Genomic DNA, 12,511 nt, shown 5'->3' with positions numbered 1-12,511 from the left:
ATAGGGGAAGTCATTGAAAAATACTTTAACCATGGGCTGCACATGGCCTAACTAATAACCAAGCATAACTAATTTACAAGTTCTTGAGCATCACCAATTATTTTCTTGGATGCTTTTACTCCATAATGTTTTTCTAGAAGCCAAAAAAGGTAGACCATCACAGATTAGTTAGAAACAAGACAATATACTCGAAATTAACTTGCTTTTTATTTTGATTGTGCTTCTAATATTCTTGTTCTCTTTGTACCACAATGTTGGTGATTGAAGAACAAGCCAGTTTCCACAATGTCTTTTCAGCAACTACTCTATCAACAGTGCCTTAATGATGGCATTTCCACCAATGAAATTCTGAGAAATACATTTCTTTCCGACTTGTGACGTCTAAAAGAAACAAGGAACTAAACGACTAAGACAACTCTAATTTTAACAATTGCTGCCAACAGCCCAATCGAGCAGAAACTACAGGTGATCTACCTGGCTCCTAGATTAAGGAATATATTGAAAATGTACAGTTATGAACTGGCGCTCCATATCAGTGTTGAGGTAAAACAGGTCTTTTTTCCAACATTTCATAGTGGACGACAAAGTTATCCTGCGTTGAAGTTGCAGACGAGTTAAAACACTGGAAACTTGATAAAAACTGACATGGCACTTGAGGAACACAACCTATACACGAATTCAAAACTATACTATGATATCCATACCTTACGGATTGTCTCCCATGTGTTTGGATCAAAACAAATGTAAGACCCTCTCTCATATGCATTCGTCTTGACAAGAGGCTCCATGTTGGCGACCCTCATAAACCACAACCGATGTTCTCTGTGATAAAACCATCCGCGGTTATACCTACACACAGAAAATGCAGACTGCTATTATCCAGACTCCAGCTAAGCACTTGGCACATTGCAAATCCAGAAGGTCAATACTCAGTAAGGGGAGTAATCCTATTATGCAATAGCTGACAAATTAGCTCTCAGGAATACAGTAGAAAAAATATGCACCTAAGAGCAACCAATGCTGTTAAGAAACAGAAAACATACAGTTCATTTGCAGCATACAGTTGCGCTTCATCTTTTGGCATGCTGTAAAACACAATGGATCCTGTTATTATTGGATTGAAATTTCATAATCAAGGAACATTACCAGTTTACCAAAAGACTTGCCTGTAAAATATGTAAAACAAAGTATCCAGCTGAAACTTTGAGAAGTATGCTTGCTGCATCCAGAATTAAAGAATATTTCAATAAATAAAAAAGTGAGATCCAAATAAACAAAAATGCAAAGGAAGCTCACATTTAAAGGTGGGGGTTGCTTCGCATAATAACATTGGGGTGCAGTAAATTCTGGATCCCCTTTGGCAGGCTCATCAGACCATGGGGAACCAAAAGTCTTGTACAAATTCTCAGCAGAGTTCAAATTCAAACCAAGTGTTGTTAGATCAATTCCAAGTGCAAGAGAAGTCAAATCTGGATCGTTCATCTGTATTACACTTAGCAAACCAAGTATACCAAACGGGTCAGGAGCAACTTGGGATTGCATGGACTTTAAGCTGTATGGCTGACTTAAAGAGGACATCTGCTGCAACCTGAATTGGGATGGACCCTGATGCTGTTGGTACTGCTGAGCCTGAATGAGCTGATCATATGATCCAATACCAGAAACATTACTTGACGAATTAAGAGGCCGTAATCCTATACCGGGAGGTCCACCACTCTGAACCCAAAGAAATTTTAAAAGAAAGTTAGCAAACCTGAACGAATGCACCTCTTAACACACACACAGGGAATCTAGACTTGTTCTATCTTTTGACCAAACCAAAACTCCAGTTTCAAATGTAGTTCTTTTTCTTGCTTTCCCCTTAGAGTCAAGAGGATAAATTCTGCTTTATTGCTGATACACAGCAACTGTTTTGAAGAAGAACTATTTTTTTTTTTGAAGAACTGCTGATTAGCAAACTTAGTACATAAATCAAACTTCCGACAGTCAAAACAGCCAACTCAAGTAGGGAAGCACTTAGGAGGAAGAAGATTTAACAATGGACCAACCACGCACACAAAAGAAAGATAGATGGAAGGCAGAAAATGTTTTGCAAACATCTTCTTTACAACAATCTTTTGTTGGAAACTATGTTGCACAAATTTTACGGGTTTGACCTTACTCCGAAGAAAGTAAATGCTTCCAATCAGATAGGATTGATAAGGCGGAAAAGATCCAGCATAAAAAAAGAAGGGGATCACCACGGGCAATTCCAAACACAATAGGATCACTTCTAGCAAGACTGAACTCTACAGACTTGATGGAGAATAAAAGAACTGACTTACTCCTAACAAACTTACAGGAGAAGCTAAAACATACTCCATACAAAATGTTGAAGTAACACATTTTAGTCTGTTATTCAGCAAGAGGGGGTTATTTCCCGTTATACGCGATGTGGCATAAAAGACCGATAAGGAAGCATCAACAAGTCTGCTACATCATCTTTTACTTGGAGCAGACAAGACAAAATAGTCTCCCCGCCGTTCCCTCACCCCAAAACAAGGATTGGAACAAAACACAATAACAGATCATTAAAAAGAAAAAGAAAATTTAGAGTAATGCACCTGTTGATGATAATTGGACTGCGATGATTGGAAGACATCTGGACCATGTAAACTCAGCAGATCCTGGTTGTTTATATTTGAAAAAGAGACACCCGTACTACTAACAGATGGAGCATGTTGCAGCTGCGGCTGCGGACGATGTGATGAATATGTTCCACCCAAATTAAAACCTGTGGATCTTCCCATCTGCACCATTAGATCGAGGGAAGAATCAGCAGGCTGAAGCACTTACTATATAAGCTTATGGTTGTATAAAATAGCCGGTGAAGTTACAGAAATTTATGCTTACTGAGAAGTGTTGCTGTTGCATCATAGAAAGAGCATTATCATGAAGATGCTCTTTCTGGTGAGGATCCATTGCATAATCAGCATTCCCACCTTAGCAAACATGAAAGCAATAGTATCATTAGACTCCTGGCATGGAAGAGAAACCAGCAAAACCTTTCCCCCCTCCACACCCAGCCATTCTCCACTACCCCCTTATCTTCCGTGGTTCCATCACCCATCCAAAAAAAGAACTCGTTCATACCATAAAGCAAAGAAGACATTTACAAAATATTTTTCCTTGTAAGTATATATTTCAAAAAATTCAGGCAGAAATAACTAATAACACATCCATAAATCCGGAAACCCATGTCCCTTGCCTTTCCTTCTTAAAGGTAAAAAGAGCTATATGTCAAAGCCAGGATACTCATAATAGAGGGGAAATCTGAGCTTGTTAGTTGACAGCAGCTACTGTCATCAGAATTTGTGAACTAGCAATCCACCTATATTCAAGTGAAGAAAAAGATGAGTTGGGGAGGCTGATTGGTTATATACTTGCCAAGGAGAGATATCGATTTCATGTTTTTTGGTACAGCCAAAGGGAAGTAAAAAAAAAAACTCCCTTCTCCATTCTATCCTATTAAAAACATTAAAAGACTGTCATGGAAGGTTACAAGAATCTCTGATTTCATGTCAACTCCTCAATTACGGAAGTAACAAGGTTCCACAGTGTCTTCTTTTTACTCCCTACTCATATCCTTACTTTTGTGATCCGAGCTAAAAAGTGCAAACAAACATGTATATCATATTACAACTTGATCATCCAACTCAAGACAAATTGTAAGAGCTTTGTGCATTGAAAAAAAGCACCTTTAAATCCTGGTAAAGCAGGAAAATCTTCATTTTGAATGCTGAATTCCTGGTTTTGCTGAACAATAGGACTGATCCCTTGTTTCCGCAAAGAACCTGAGAATCCTGTATTATCAGTATTTTTTCTAAACTGTATGATAAAAGCACTAGAAAAGAGGTTTTAGAAGGAGGAACTTTAATTACCCATTTGTCCTTGAGGTCCTCCAGCAGAACTAGGTCGACTGCTTAACTGAGGGAAATCATTGATATCAAAAGGAGATCCATCATTTGAATTTACATCATTCAACAATCCCAAAGAATTAAGGTTTCCCATTGCTTGGACATGGTTTTGAGCTAGTGGACCACCAGCAGAATAGGAATTTCCTAACATAGAAAGTACCTGCGGAGAGGCTGATTCCAGATACTATCATTAGCACTAGAGGATTCACCAACCTACAAACAGTGGGTGTCACGCATACCTTAACCTACTTATCTAAACACAACATCTCTATGTGAAATCAATGACAAAAGCTGCAAATGACATCCTTATGTGAATGCAATGACCAAAGCTGCAAGAATTTCTAACAGACCTATTTAGGTACTCAAGTTGAACAAAAACCAGAACATAGTTTTTCAATCCAAACAAACTTATTGACAAACAACAAGACCGTCAAACAATTTTTTGACCTCTTACTGTCGCACTACCCCTACTATTTTCTTCTTCTTTCAAGCCATAATTCAGAAATTTCGAACAGAAGGTCGTATTATTTGTATTGCAGCTTTTCCTTACTTTTACTTCTTTTTTTAATGGCATAATTCCTAAATTGATGTAGAAGTCCAGTTTTGATCCAATATGTTATGTTTTTGGACAGAATATAAGCTTAGCACCAGTCCCACACATACCTCATGTGTGTGAGACTAGGTAGTAAATTACAAGCCCACCACCCCTCTTAATATATACACACACACACACACACACACACACACACATATATATATGTATCACTTCTAGTCCACAAACTTGAGTAGGTTATTATATGTTTTCAAATGTAAAGGAGGTTTAATAACTCAAATACTTGTCATATGGAAAAATTCTCAAGAAATATAGGCTGAAGTTACAAATAAAACCACCTTGTAGAGTTTGGTCAAAGAAAATAAGAAAATATATTAATAAAACCGAAACAGCACACAAAACTAGAAATTTTTTAAAATCTTATAATATCTCCATTTTCCTTCCAGTAAAGATGACCTGATATAATGTGGGGAAAAATATGTCTCAAAATGAATGATAAGGAAAACTGGGAAAATCCATGATTCCAATAACTTCATCCACCAAGGTTTGCGGCTAGCAAAATTAGCACATACCACATTCATTTTTACTACATTGGAAATTAATCATAACTTCAAAACAAGAAATGGTGCAGCTGAAAAAAACAAAAGCATGAAACTAGCTGAGGCTCTGCCAAATGTGAGGAATATCTCGTTAATAAGTTTTTGATGAAGAAAATCTCTTCAATAATTGTGGATGGTAAAAAAAAGAACAACCAGCAAGAAGCCAAAGGAATTAACTGATGCCAGAGGGAACCATCAGTAATTCAAGCTAAAAAAAATTGAATAAATAAAATAAATAAAAATTACTAGTTGACCAACAGAGAAAACAAGGGAGCTAGCAAACTAGAATATGGGAATCAGTATCTATTCAAAGCTAATTTACCTTGCTGAAGAACACCACTCATTATCCTATTAGGTCCTTGAACATTTAAATTTCCAGAACCGGCATTGGCGTTCATATTTAACCGTGAAGCAAGATTAGTCACAGACAATCCTGCAGAGCTAATGCTTCTGCCAATGTTGCCCCCACCAACAATATTTCCCACTGAATTGGTCATCCTTGGGCCTGCATTACCTAAAATTTGGGATACCCCAAGACCTGGCACAGAGCTTCGATTACCAATTCCTGCAGAAGTTGGGAGAAGCCCAGGAATAGAACCTCCAACGCCACTAGCATTATTGCTATAGCCCGCATTACCAACAACACTCATACCACCTCTACTTGTCATTCCAGAATGAACGTGAGAATTGCCTTGAGATATCTGCAACACAAATACTTACAGACACATAAGATATCCAATACAAGGAAATATCACCAAGACATATAACAGAGAAGAAAACAAAGAACATGTCCAGAATAAAATTTAATAAATCCATTTCCAAAGAGCAAACTGAATCATTTCCAGAATTAAAACCCCACGCCACCCCCACCCCCCCTAAAAGTTAACCCATCAAGGTTTCCCTCCTTTCCTTTCCCACTTAGGTAATATCAAATACAAAAAGATGGAATAATGATGAGAGAAATATTACACAAACCTGAGAAAGGGAAGCCGGAAGATTGTTTGACGAAAAACGACCACCAGAAAGGTTATTTCCAGATTGCTGGACACCATTGGGAGGGACGGTATTTATTGCTGTGTTTCTTGAACCAAGTGCTCCGTGCATGTTAGCAATGTTGAAACTCCCATGAATATTATGCAGCCCCTGAATACTTCCTGTGAGGAAGAAGTTTATTGATAGATCAGCATAAGTATGAGAAAGTAATAAGAATCCAGCTTTAACTCACCAGAGTGATGATAAAGAGGGGAAGCTGCACCAGATTGAGGAGGGAAAGAAGAAGGAAATGAGCGACCAGTGTTGTCGGAAGGATTTGAAGCTGATCCCTTTAGAGAAGACTACAACCAAATAGGAAATACATTATGAGTGGACTGCTAAAAAATTATTCAGCTTAGAACAGCCCTTTTTCATGGATGAAGAAATCATCTAAAACTATGTCATCCAAGACATCTAATACACCAGAGAGAAAGGTAATCAATCAAATAATAGCAAAAGTGGTCCATAAAGCTGTTCAACTTCCCTTATTCAATCATAAACTCAAATATTCAACCCCTAACTGTCCTTCAGCATAATCAAGCACTCATGACATTAGATCTTAAAATTGCTCATCCAACAAAAGGAGCTGGTTTCTGTGGAGTGATATAATGCATGCATGCGATGACAAGCCAGCCATCCACAAATGGCTAAGAATATAGATTCACCAAAGATGCACCAAACCTAAGTTATCTTCAACAGGACAAAGTCCTTAAGAGAATACCCAATTTAGGATGCCTAGTGAATCAGCCTGATCTAGAAATTAGTCTTACATAACTATTGAAAGAAAATTTGACCAATTCCACATTAAGAGGCCCTAATGTCACATGCTGCGACAAGCATTGGACAAGAATGCTTAATTTCAATTAAATTGGGACAACAGCAAGATGCTTTACAGTTATCTACTAGATAGGTCAACGCCGTAACTACATAATATGGAAGATCAGTCAAAGTAACAGCCGTGAATACGAGAGTAATTGTTAAATCTAGGAGAGGTGGAGATTAGATTCTAATTGACCAACTTCTTGTACAATATCAGCACCTAGTCCTTCTTCCAAGAATAGGAAAGTGAACAGAAAAGGGCCAACTAAATACAAGAACAGAACTGAAATGTACAACAACAACATACCCAGTGTAGTCCCACAAAGTAGGGTCCAGGGGAGAACAGAAATAGCAGTATACAAATAGATTTTATCAAGAAAGATAAATACATTGGGTAATCCTGACATTGCAGAAATGTCAAGATGTCATGCAGAATTTCTTCCTGGTTGTACAGCAGCTTCCCTTATCCTTTTCTCCGGAAAGGTTATGGGAGAAATTATTGGAAGCCTTTCCAACGAGTAAATACCTATTATCTGAAAAGGAGTATGATTGGACCAGCCAGTCAAAAAGTATTATTTATCTCTAGAAACGAATTGAGCGAAAAAAGAAGGATGAAAGCATCAGAAAGTAATCAAAGCAAAACTTAAGCCTGGACACATGCCAAGAGAGAGCCACGAAGCATAAAAACACAAACTTCTGAACATGCATAGCATATGACGCAGTGAAAGCCAGTTTTCATAATCAAGTTCACCACTTCAAATTCTATTTAAAGCACTAAATGTAAAAACGTGCTCTCCCACCTCAGTCAACAGGTTTACTCTACAATTGTGTGAGTAGAACAGCATGCTACTCGGTGAAACAATGGAGTAGTACACAAAATGGTGCAGTCACCAAGAAAGTAAGCAACAACTAAACAAAAAAAAGGTATTTCAAAATTTCCCAGCATGCAACAGGTCACTCCACACACAAATTAACAACTTACATGTGCACATCATAAGAACTAAATTATGAAAAATGTGTACTTCCACCAAATTACTTCCAGATTGTTCCAGGAAATATAATAACAACAACTAAAATCCTTTTTGTTTAACTTGAAATTCGCAGCTTCCAATAATTAACATCATTTTCTTTTCCTTTTATTTCTTTTCATAACCGACTTCTAATATTCGAATTTGGTTGAGAGTATTCCAAAATTTCCAATCGAATAAACAAAATGTAAATATATCCATAACAATGCAGCTAAACAAAATACAAAACATCACAATTCTAAACTCAAATAAACTGATAAAAGTAAAACTTATTCACATAACATACTTCAATCGACCAAAAAACAAAAACTAACAATTCAACAGCGTTAACTAATCTACACTTGCCGCCGCACAGCGCTAAAACAAAAACTAACAATTCAATAGGTAAATTGAAATGAAAACTAGGACAAAAGCGAAAAGCCCTAGATGATAAGTAACAGTAAGTACGAACCCTGACGTTTTTGCAGGATAAACAAAATCTACAGTTTCATATATCAACAGATAAGTATGTATAGATCGATGCTCAGATAAAGAGCGAAGGAGAAGAGATTACCGGGGAAGAAGAGGTGCGAGCTACTGATCTTCGTCAGGTGATTTTGATGAGAGAGAAAAGGGGGAAATGAAAAGAAAATGGCCAAATATATAAACACACTTTTCGAAACCCAAAACCCAAAAGCCCAACATTAGCAAATACCATTTTCATCTTAAAAGTATATTTATTCCATGCTATTTTATACTCCTATAAAGTTTTATTACTATATTATAAGGAGAGTGAAATTATTTTGATTTACTATAATTTTTACATTTTGGGATAAGGCATAAATTAAATTATAGCGTATATCTTGACTTAACTTAGTTTTTATATATGATTTAATTTTTTATTGACGTGGTATCTTCAATCAGATAAAGTTAAAATAAATGTAAAAAGGGATTAACGTGTCAAAATTAAAGGATATTTTTTAAAATATATATTGTTTATATATAATATACACATAATTATTTTAAAATAATTAAAAAAAATATAAAAAAAATTAATGAAAGAGAAAAAATATATATTATTCAAAGTGAGTAGGAAGGGGGAAATATATTACAAAAGAAAGAAATTAAAATAATTAAATATAGTGATAATCGTATATAATAGCAAATTAATAACCTAAAATAAATGAAGTAGCTATGATTTGATTTAATTGTGCTCCATAGCAAACGTTTTTCAAAGTTTGTCAGTCGTCTCTCTCCCAAAATTCTCGCTCGGCACTCCCCCATTCTCGCTCGCCATTCTCCCCCTGCTCGGCTCTCTCGCTTTATACACAAAAGTGTATAAATTGTGTTTCTGTTTTTTATAAAGCGAGAGAACTATATACACATGCAAAAACATATATCTTTGTGATATACACTTAATTATATAATATACAAACATTTTACTTCGATTCAATTGTAGACAAATGCAAATTTTATACAAAAATTGTAGCGAAAAAGGCCAACGAATTATGCAATTGCGAATTATACAATTGGAGTGAAATACAATTTTCTCTCGCTTTATACAACAAAAGTGTATAAATTGTGTTTCTATTTTTGTATAAAGCGAGAGAAAAACATATATTTCTTCCTATACACTTATAATTATACAATATGCGAACATTTTACTTCGATTCAATTATATGCAAAACAAATTTTATACAAATATTGCAGCGTAATAAGCAGTGAATTATACAATTGCGCATTATACAATTGCAGTGAAATAGGCCAGCGAATTATACAATTGCAGAGAAATAGGCCAGCGAATTATACAATTTAGGCCAGCGAATCATAAATTGTATATGTATAGCGAGGCCAGCGAATTATACAATTGTATATGCATAGCGAATTATACAGTTATATGTTTGCTATGGAGCGCAATTATGTAAACTTTGTTATAACATACAAATATGAATTTTTTGTTTGCTATATGTGAAAGTTGCCCTTAAATATATTACACAAGATAGAAATTTAACTAATTAATATAATTGGCATACAATCTGTTGAGAAAGCTTGCAACCTTCTTCAATGGAGGTTGCAGCTATGGAGAATCGAGAAAGAAGGAGAAGAAATAGAAGCAAAACTGCAGAATGTGTTTTCTATATTTTCATATTCTGTATCCTTTACTTTGTGCAACTACTTGTATATATACAGATTACAAAGCATTTATTCTACATTGTAACTAACATCTAACTTCCTAACTAACTTCCTAACTAATTTTCTGTCACATTTAACTAACTAACAAAATGACTAACAACCTTCATCTTCACACCCCCTCTCAAGCTTAGTCGTATGAAACAAGTTGAATACTCTAAGCTTGGATAGCAAGAAATCATGTTGTGTGTGTCCAAGGCCTTTTGTCAAGATATCTGCCAATTGATGGTCTGTTCTTACATGTTCTGTTTGTATAATTCCCTTTTGTATCTTTTCTCTAATAAAGTGACAATCAATTTCGATGTGTTTCGTCCTTTCATGATATATGGGATTGGCTGCTATTTGTATGGCTGCCTTACTATCACAAAACAGCTTCACTGGCAATGTTAACTTCCAATTCAGTTCTGCAAACAAACCAACCAACCAAACCACCTCTGCTGTAGCACTTGCCATGCTCCTGTATTCTGCTTCTGCAGAGCTTCTCGATATGGTATTTTGCTTCTTGGATTTCCAGGATATCAATGAACCTCCTAGTTTAACAACAAAGCCACTAACTGATTTCCTTGTCATGGGACAAGTAGCCCAATCAGCATCACAATAAACATTCAGTGCATGTGAAACTTCTGATGACAAGATGATTCCTAAGCCAGGTGCATTCTTCAAGTATCTAACCACTCTTAATGCAGCTTCCATGTGTGACTTCTTAGGCGAATGCATGAATTGGCTGAGGTTTTGTATTGCATAACTAATGTCAGGTCTTGTCATTGTAAGATAAAGTAACTTCTCAATTAGTTTTTGATAACTAGTAGGGTCCTTTAAGAACTCATCATTCAATGGTTTTCCTGAGCTAGCAGCTACACTCTCATCATATAGCACACTGGTAAGCTTGTGATTTGCTTCTAATGGAGTGCTGGCAGGTTTTGAGCCTGTGAGTCCTAGATCTGAAATCAAATCAAGGCAAAACTTTCTTTGACAAACTGAAATACCTGTGCTACTTCTGGCAATTTCAAGACCAAGGAAGTACTTCATCTCCCCCAGATCCTTGATCTTGAAATGTTGGTTGAGCAGGTTCTTAGTGTCCAAAATGAGAGTGGAAGAAAAACCTGTGATCAAGAGATCATCCACATAAACAAGGACTAGAACAGTATCAGATCCCTCAACTTTGGTAAATAGGGAGTAATCATGATGGCTTTGTGAAAAACCAGAGTTAAGTAAGGCCTCTGAAAGCTTAAAGTTCCATTGCCTGGATGCCTGTTTAAGGCCATAGAGAGACTTTTGTAACTTACAAACTTTGGCTGACTCCCCCTTACTGGAAAAACCAGGAGGTTGAAGCATGTAAACATCTTCCTCTAGATCACCTTGGAGAAATGCATTGAACACATCCATTTGATGAAGTTTCCAACCATTCATAGCAGCCAAAGACAGGACAACTCTAACTGTGACCATTTTAATCACTGGAGAAAAGGTTTCCTGATAGTCCAAACCCTCTTCTTGTGTGTAACCTTTAGCAACAAGTCGAGCCTTGTATCTTTCAACCTCTCCAAGAGCATTATACTTCACCTTATACACCCATTTGCAACCAATAGCTCTTTTATAAGAAGGTAAATCAACAAGACACCATGTATGGTTGTCTGCAAGTGCCTGAAGTTCTTGTTGCATGGCAAGTACCCACTCTGGATGACATGCAACCTCAGCATAAGATGTAGGCTCTTTGATGGAAGAGTAAGCACATATGGAGTGATAATGAGGGATAGCAATATTGGCATAGGACATATAAGTAGACAAAGGATACTAACAAGAGGAACTAGACACATTGTATGAAGGAAGAGGAGCATGAACAAAATCTTGGAGCCAAGATGGAGGTTTGACTACCCTACTAGAGTGTCTAGAAGGCTGAGTAGCAATAGGTTCTGCAATAGGGGTTAAAACTGGGCAATTGAAATCATCAACAACATCAGTATGAACAACAGCTTCATTTGGAAATAAAGAAGAAGAAGAATTTGTAAATGTAAATGGAAAGATATTTTCATGGAAAGTAACATCTCGACTAACAAAGAAATGTTTGTGAGAAAGACTGTACAAAACATAGCCCTTTTGTGTGCTAGAATAGCCTAGATGAACAACCTATTCAGCTCTAGGACCAAATTTATCCCTACAGTCTCTAGTTATAGTTGCATAACAAAGACACCCCAAGACTCTCAAATGTTGAACATTGGGCCTTTTATCAAAGAATACTTCAAAAGGACTCTTGCCATGTAAGACTGTGGAAGGAATCCTATTGATAAGATATGCTGCAGTTTGAACACAGAATCCCCAAAACTTCAGAGGTATATGACCTTGAAAACGAAGTGCTCT

General features: G+C 36.4%; 1 protein-coding gene and 1 non-coding gene across 10 annotated transcripts; one reads left to right on the top strand and one right to left on the bottom strand.

The window, feature by feature from the left end:
- Positions 1 to 185: 185 nt before the first annotated feature.
- On the bottom strand, positions 186 to 8,693 carry LOC101258724 (probable NOT transcription complex subunit VIP2). 9 transcript variants are annotated; one of them, XR_011212530.1, is made up of 16 exons: positions 8,541 to 8,693; positions 7,349 to 7,492; positions 6,334 to 6,442; positions 6,084 to 6,262; positions 5,431 to 5,809; positions 3,921 to 4,127; positions 3,738 to 3,833; positions 2,893 to 2,981; positions 2,604 to 2,789; positions 1,589 to 1,716; positions 1,297 to 1,492; positions 1,167 to 1,219; positions 1,044 to 1,085; positions 705 to 849; positions 475 to 592; positions 186 to 381 (listed from the first exon to the last, which is right to left on the bottom strand). XR_011212530.1 is itself a non-coding variant. In XM_010315239.4 (15 exons), exons 2-15 carry the CDS (start codon positions 7,364 to 7,366, stop codon positions 533 to 535), a joined length of 1,887 nt encoding a protein of 628 aa, XP_010313541.2. In that variant the 5' UTR covers positions 7,367 to 7,492; positions 8,541 to 8,693; the 3' UTR covers positions 186 to 532. The 9 variants fall into 9 exon arrangements, 4 of the variants coding, with proteins under 4 accessions (XP_010313541.2, XP_004251297.2, XP_069147636.1 ...); XR_003244270.2 differs by having other exon boundaries at positions 1,297 to 1,716; XR_011212533.1 differs by having other exon boundaries at positions 186 to 592; positions 705 to 947.
- On the top strand, positions 6,334 to 6,414 carry LOC112940410 (small nucleolar RNA snoR35). Its single transcript, XR_003244482.2, has one exon. It is a non-coding gene; the product is annotated as a small nucleolar RNA snoR35 (small nucleolar RNA).
- Positions 8,694 to 12,511: the final 3,818 nt, after the last annotated feature.

Source organism: Solanum lycopersicum, chromosome 11, assembly GCF_036512215.1.
Source record: "Solanum lycopersicum chromosome 11, SLM_r2.1".
NCBI lineage: Eukaryota > Viridiplantae > Streptophyta > Magnoliopsida > Solanales > Solanaceae > Solanum > Solanum lycopersicum.
The sequence above is the reverse complement of the archived record's forward strand: the minus strand, read 5'-3'. Positions and strand labels throughout refer to the sequence as shown.

What these genes read in the sequence shown, in the direction of transcription:
- LOC101258724 (XM_004251249.5), bottom strand. An exon ending in TTGTTTTACATATTTTACAG is followed by an intron (nt 1,086 to 1,166) that starts GCAAGTCTTTTG and finishes TGTGTTTTACAG; the next exon opens with CATGCCAAAAGATGAAGCGC. An exon ending in CATGGGAGACAATCCGTAAG is followed by an intron (nt 593 to 704) that starts GTATGGATATCA and finishes ACTTCAACGCAG; the next exon opens with GATAACTTTGTCGTCCACTA.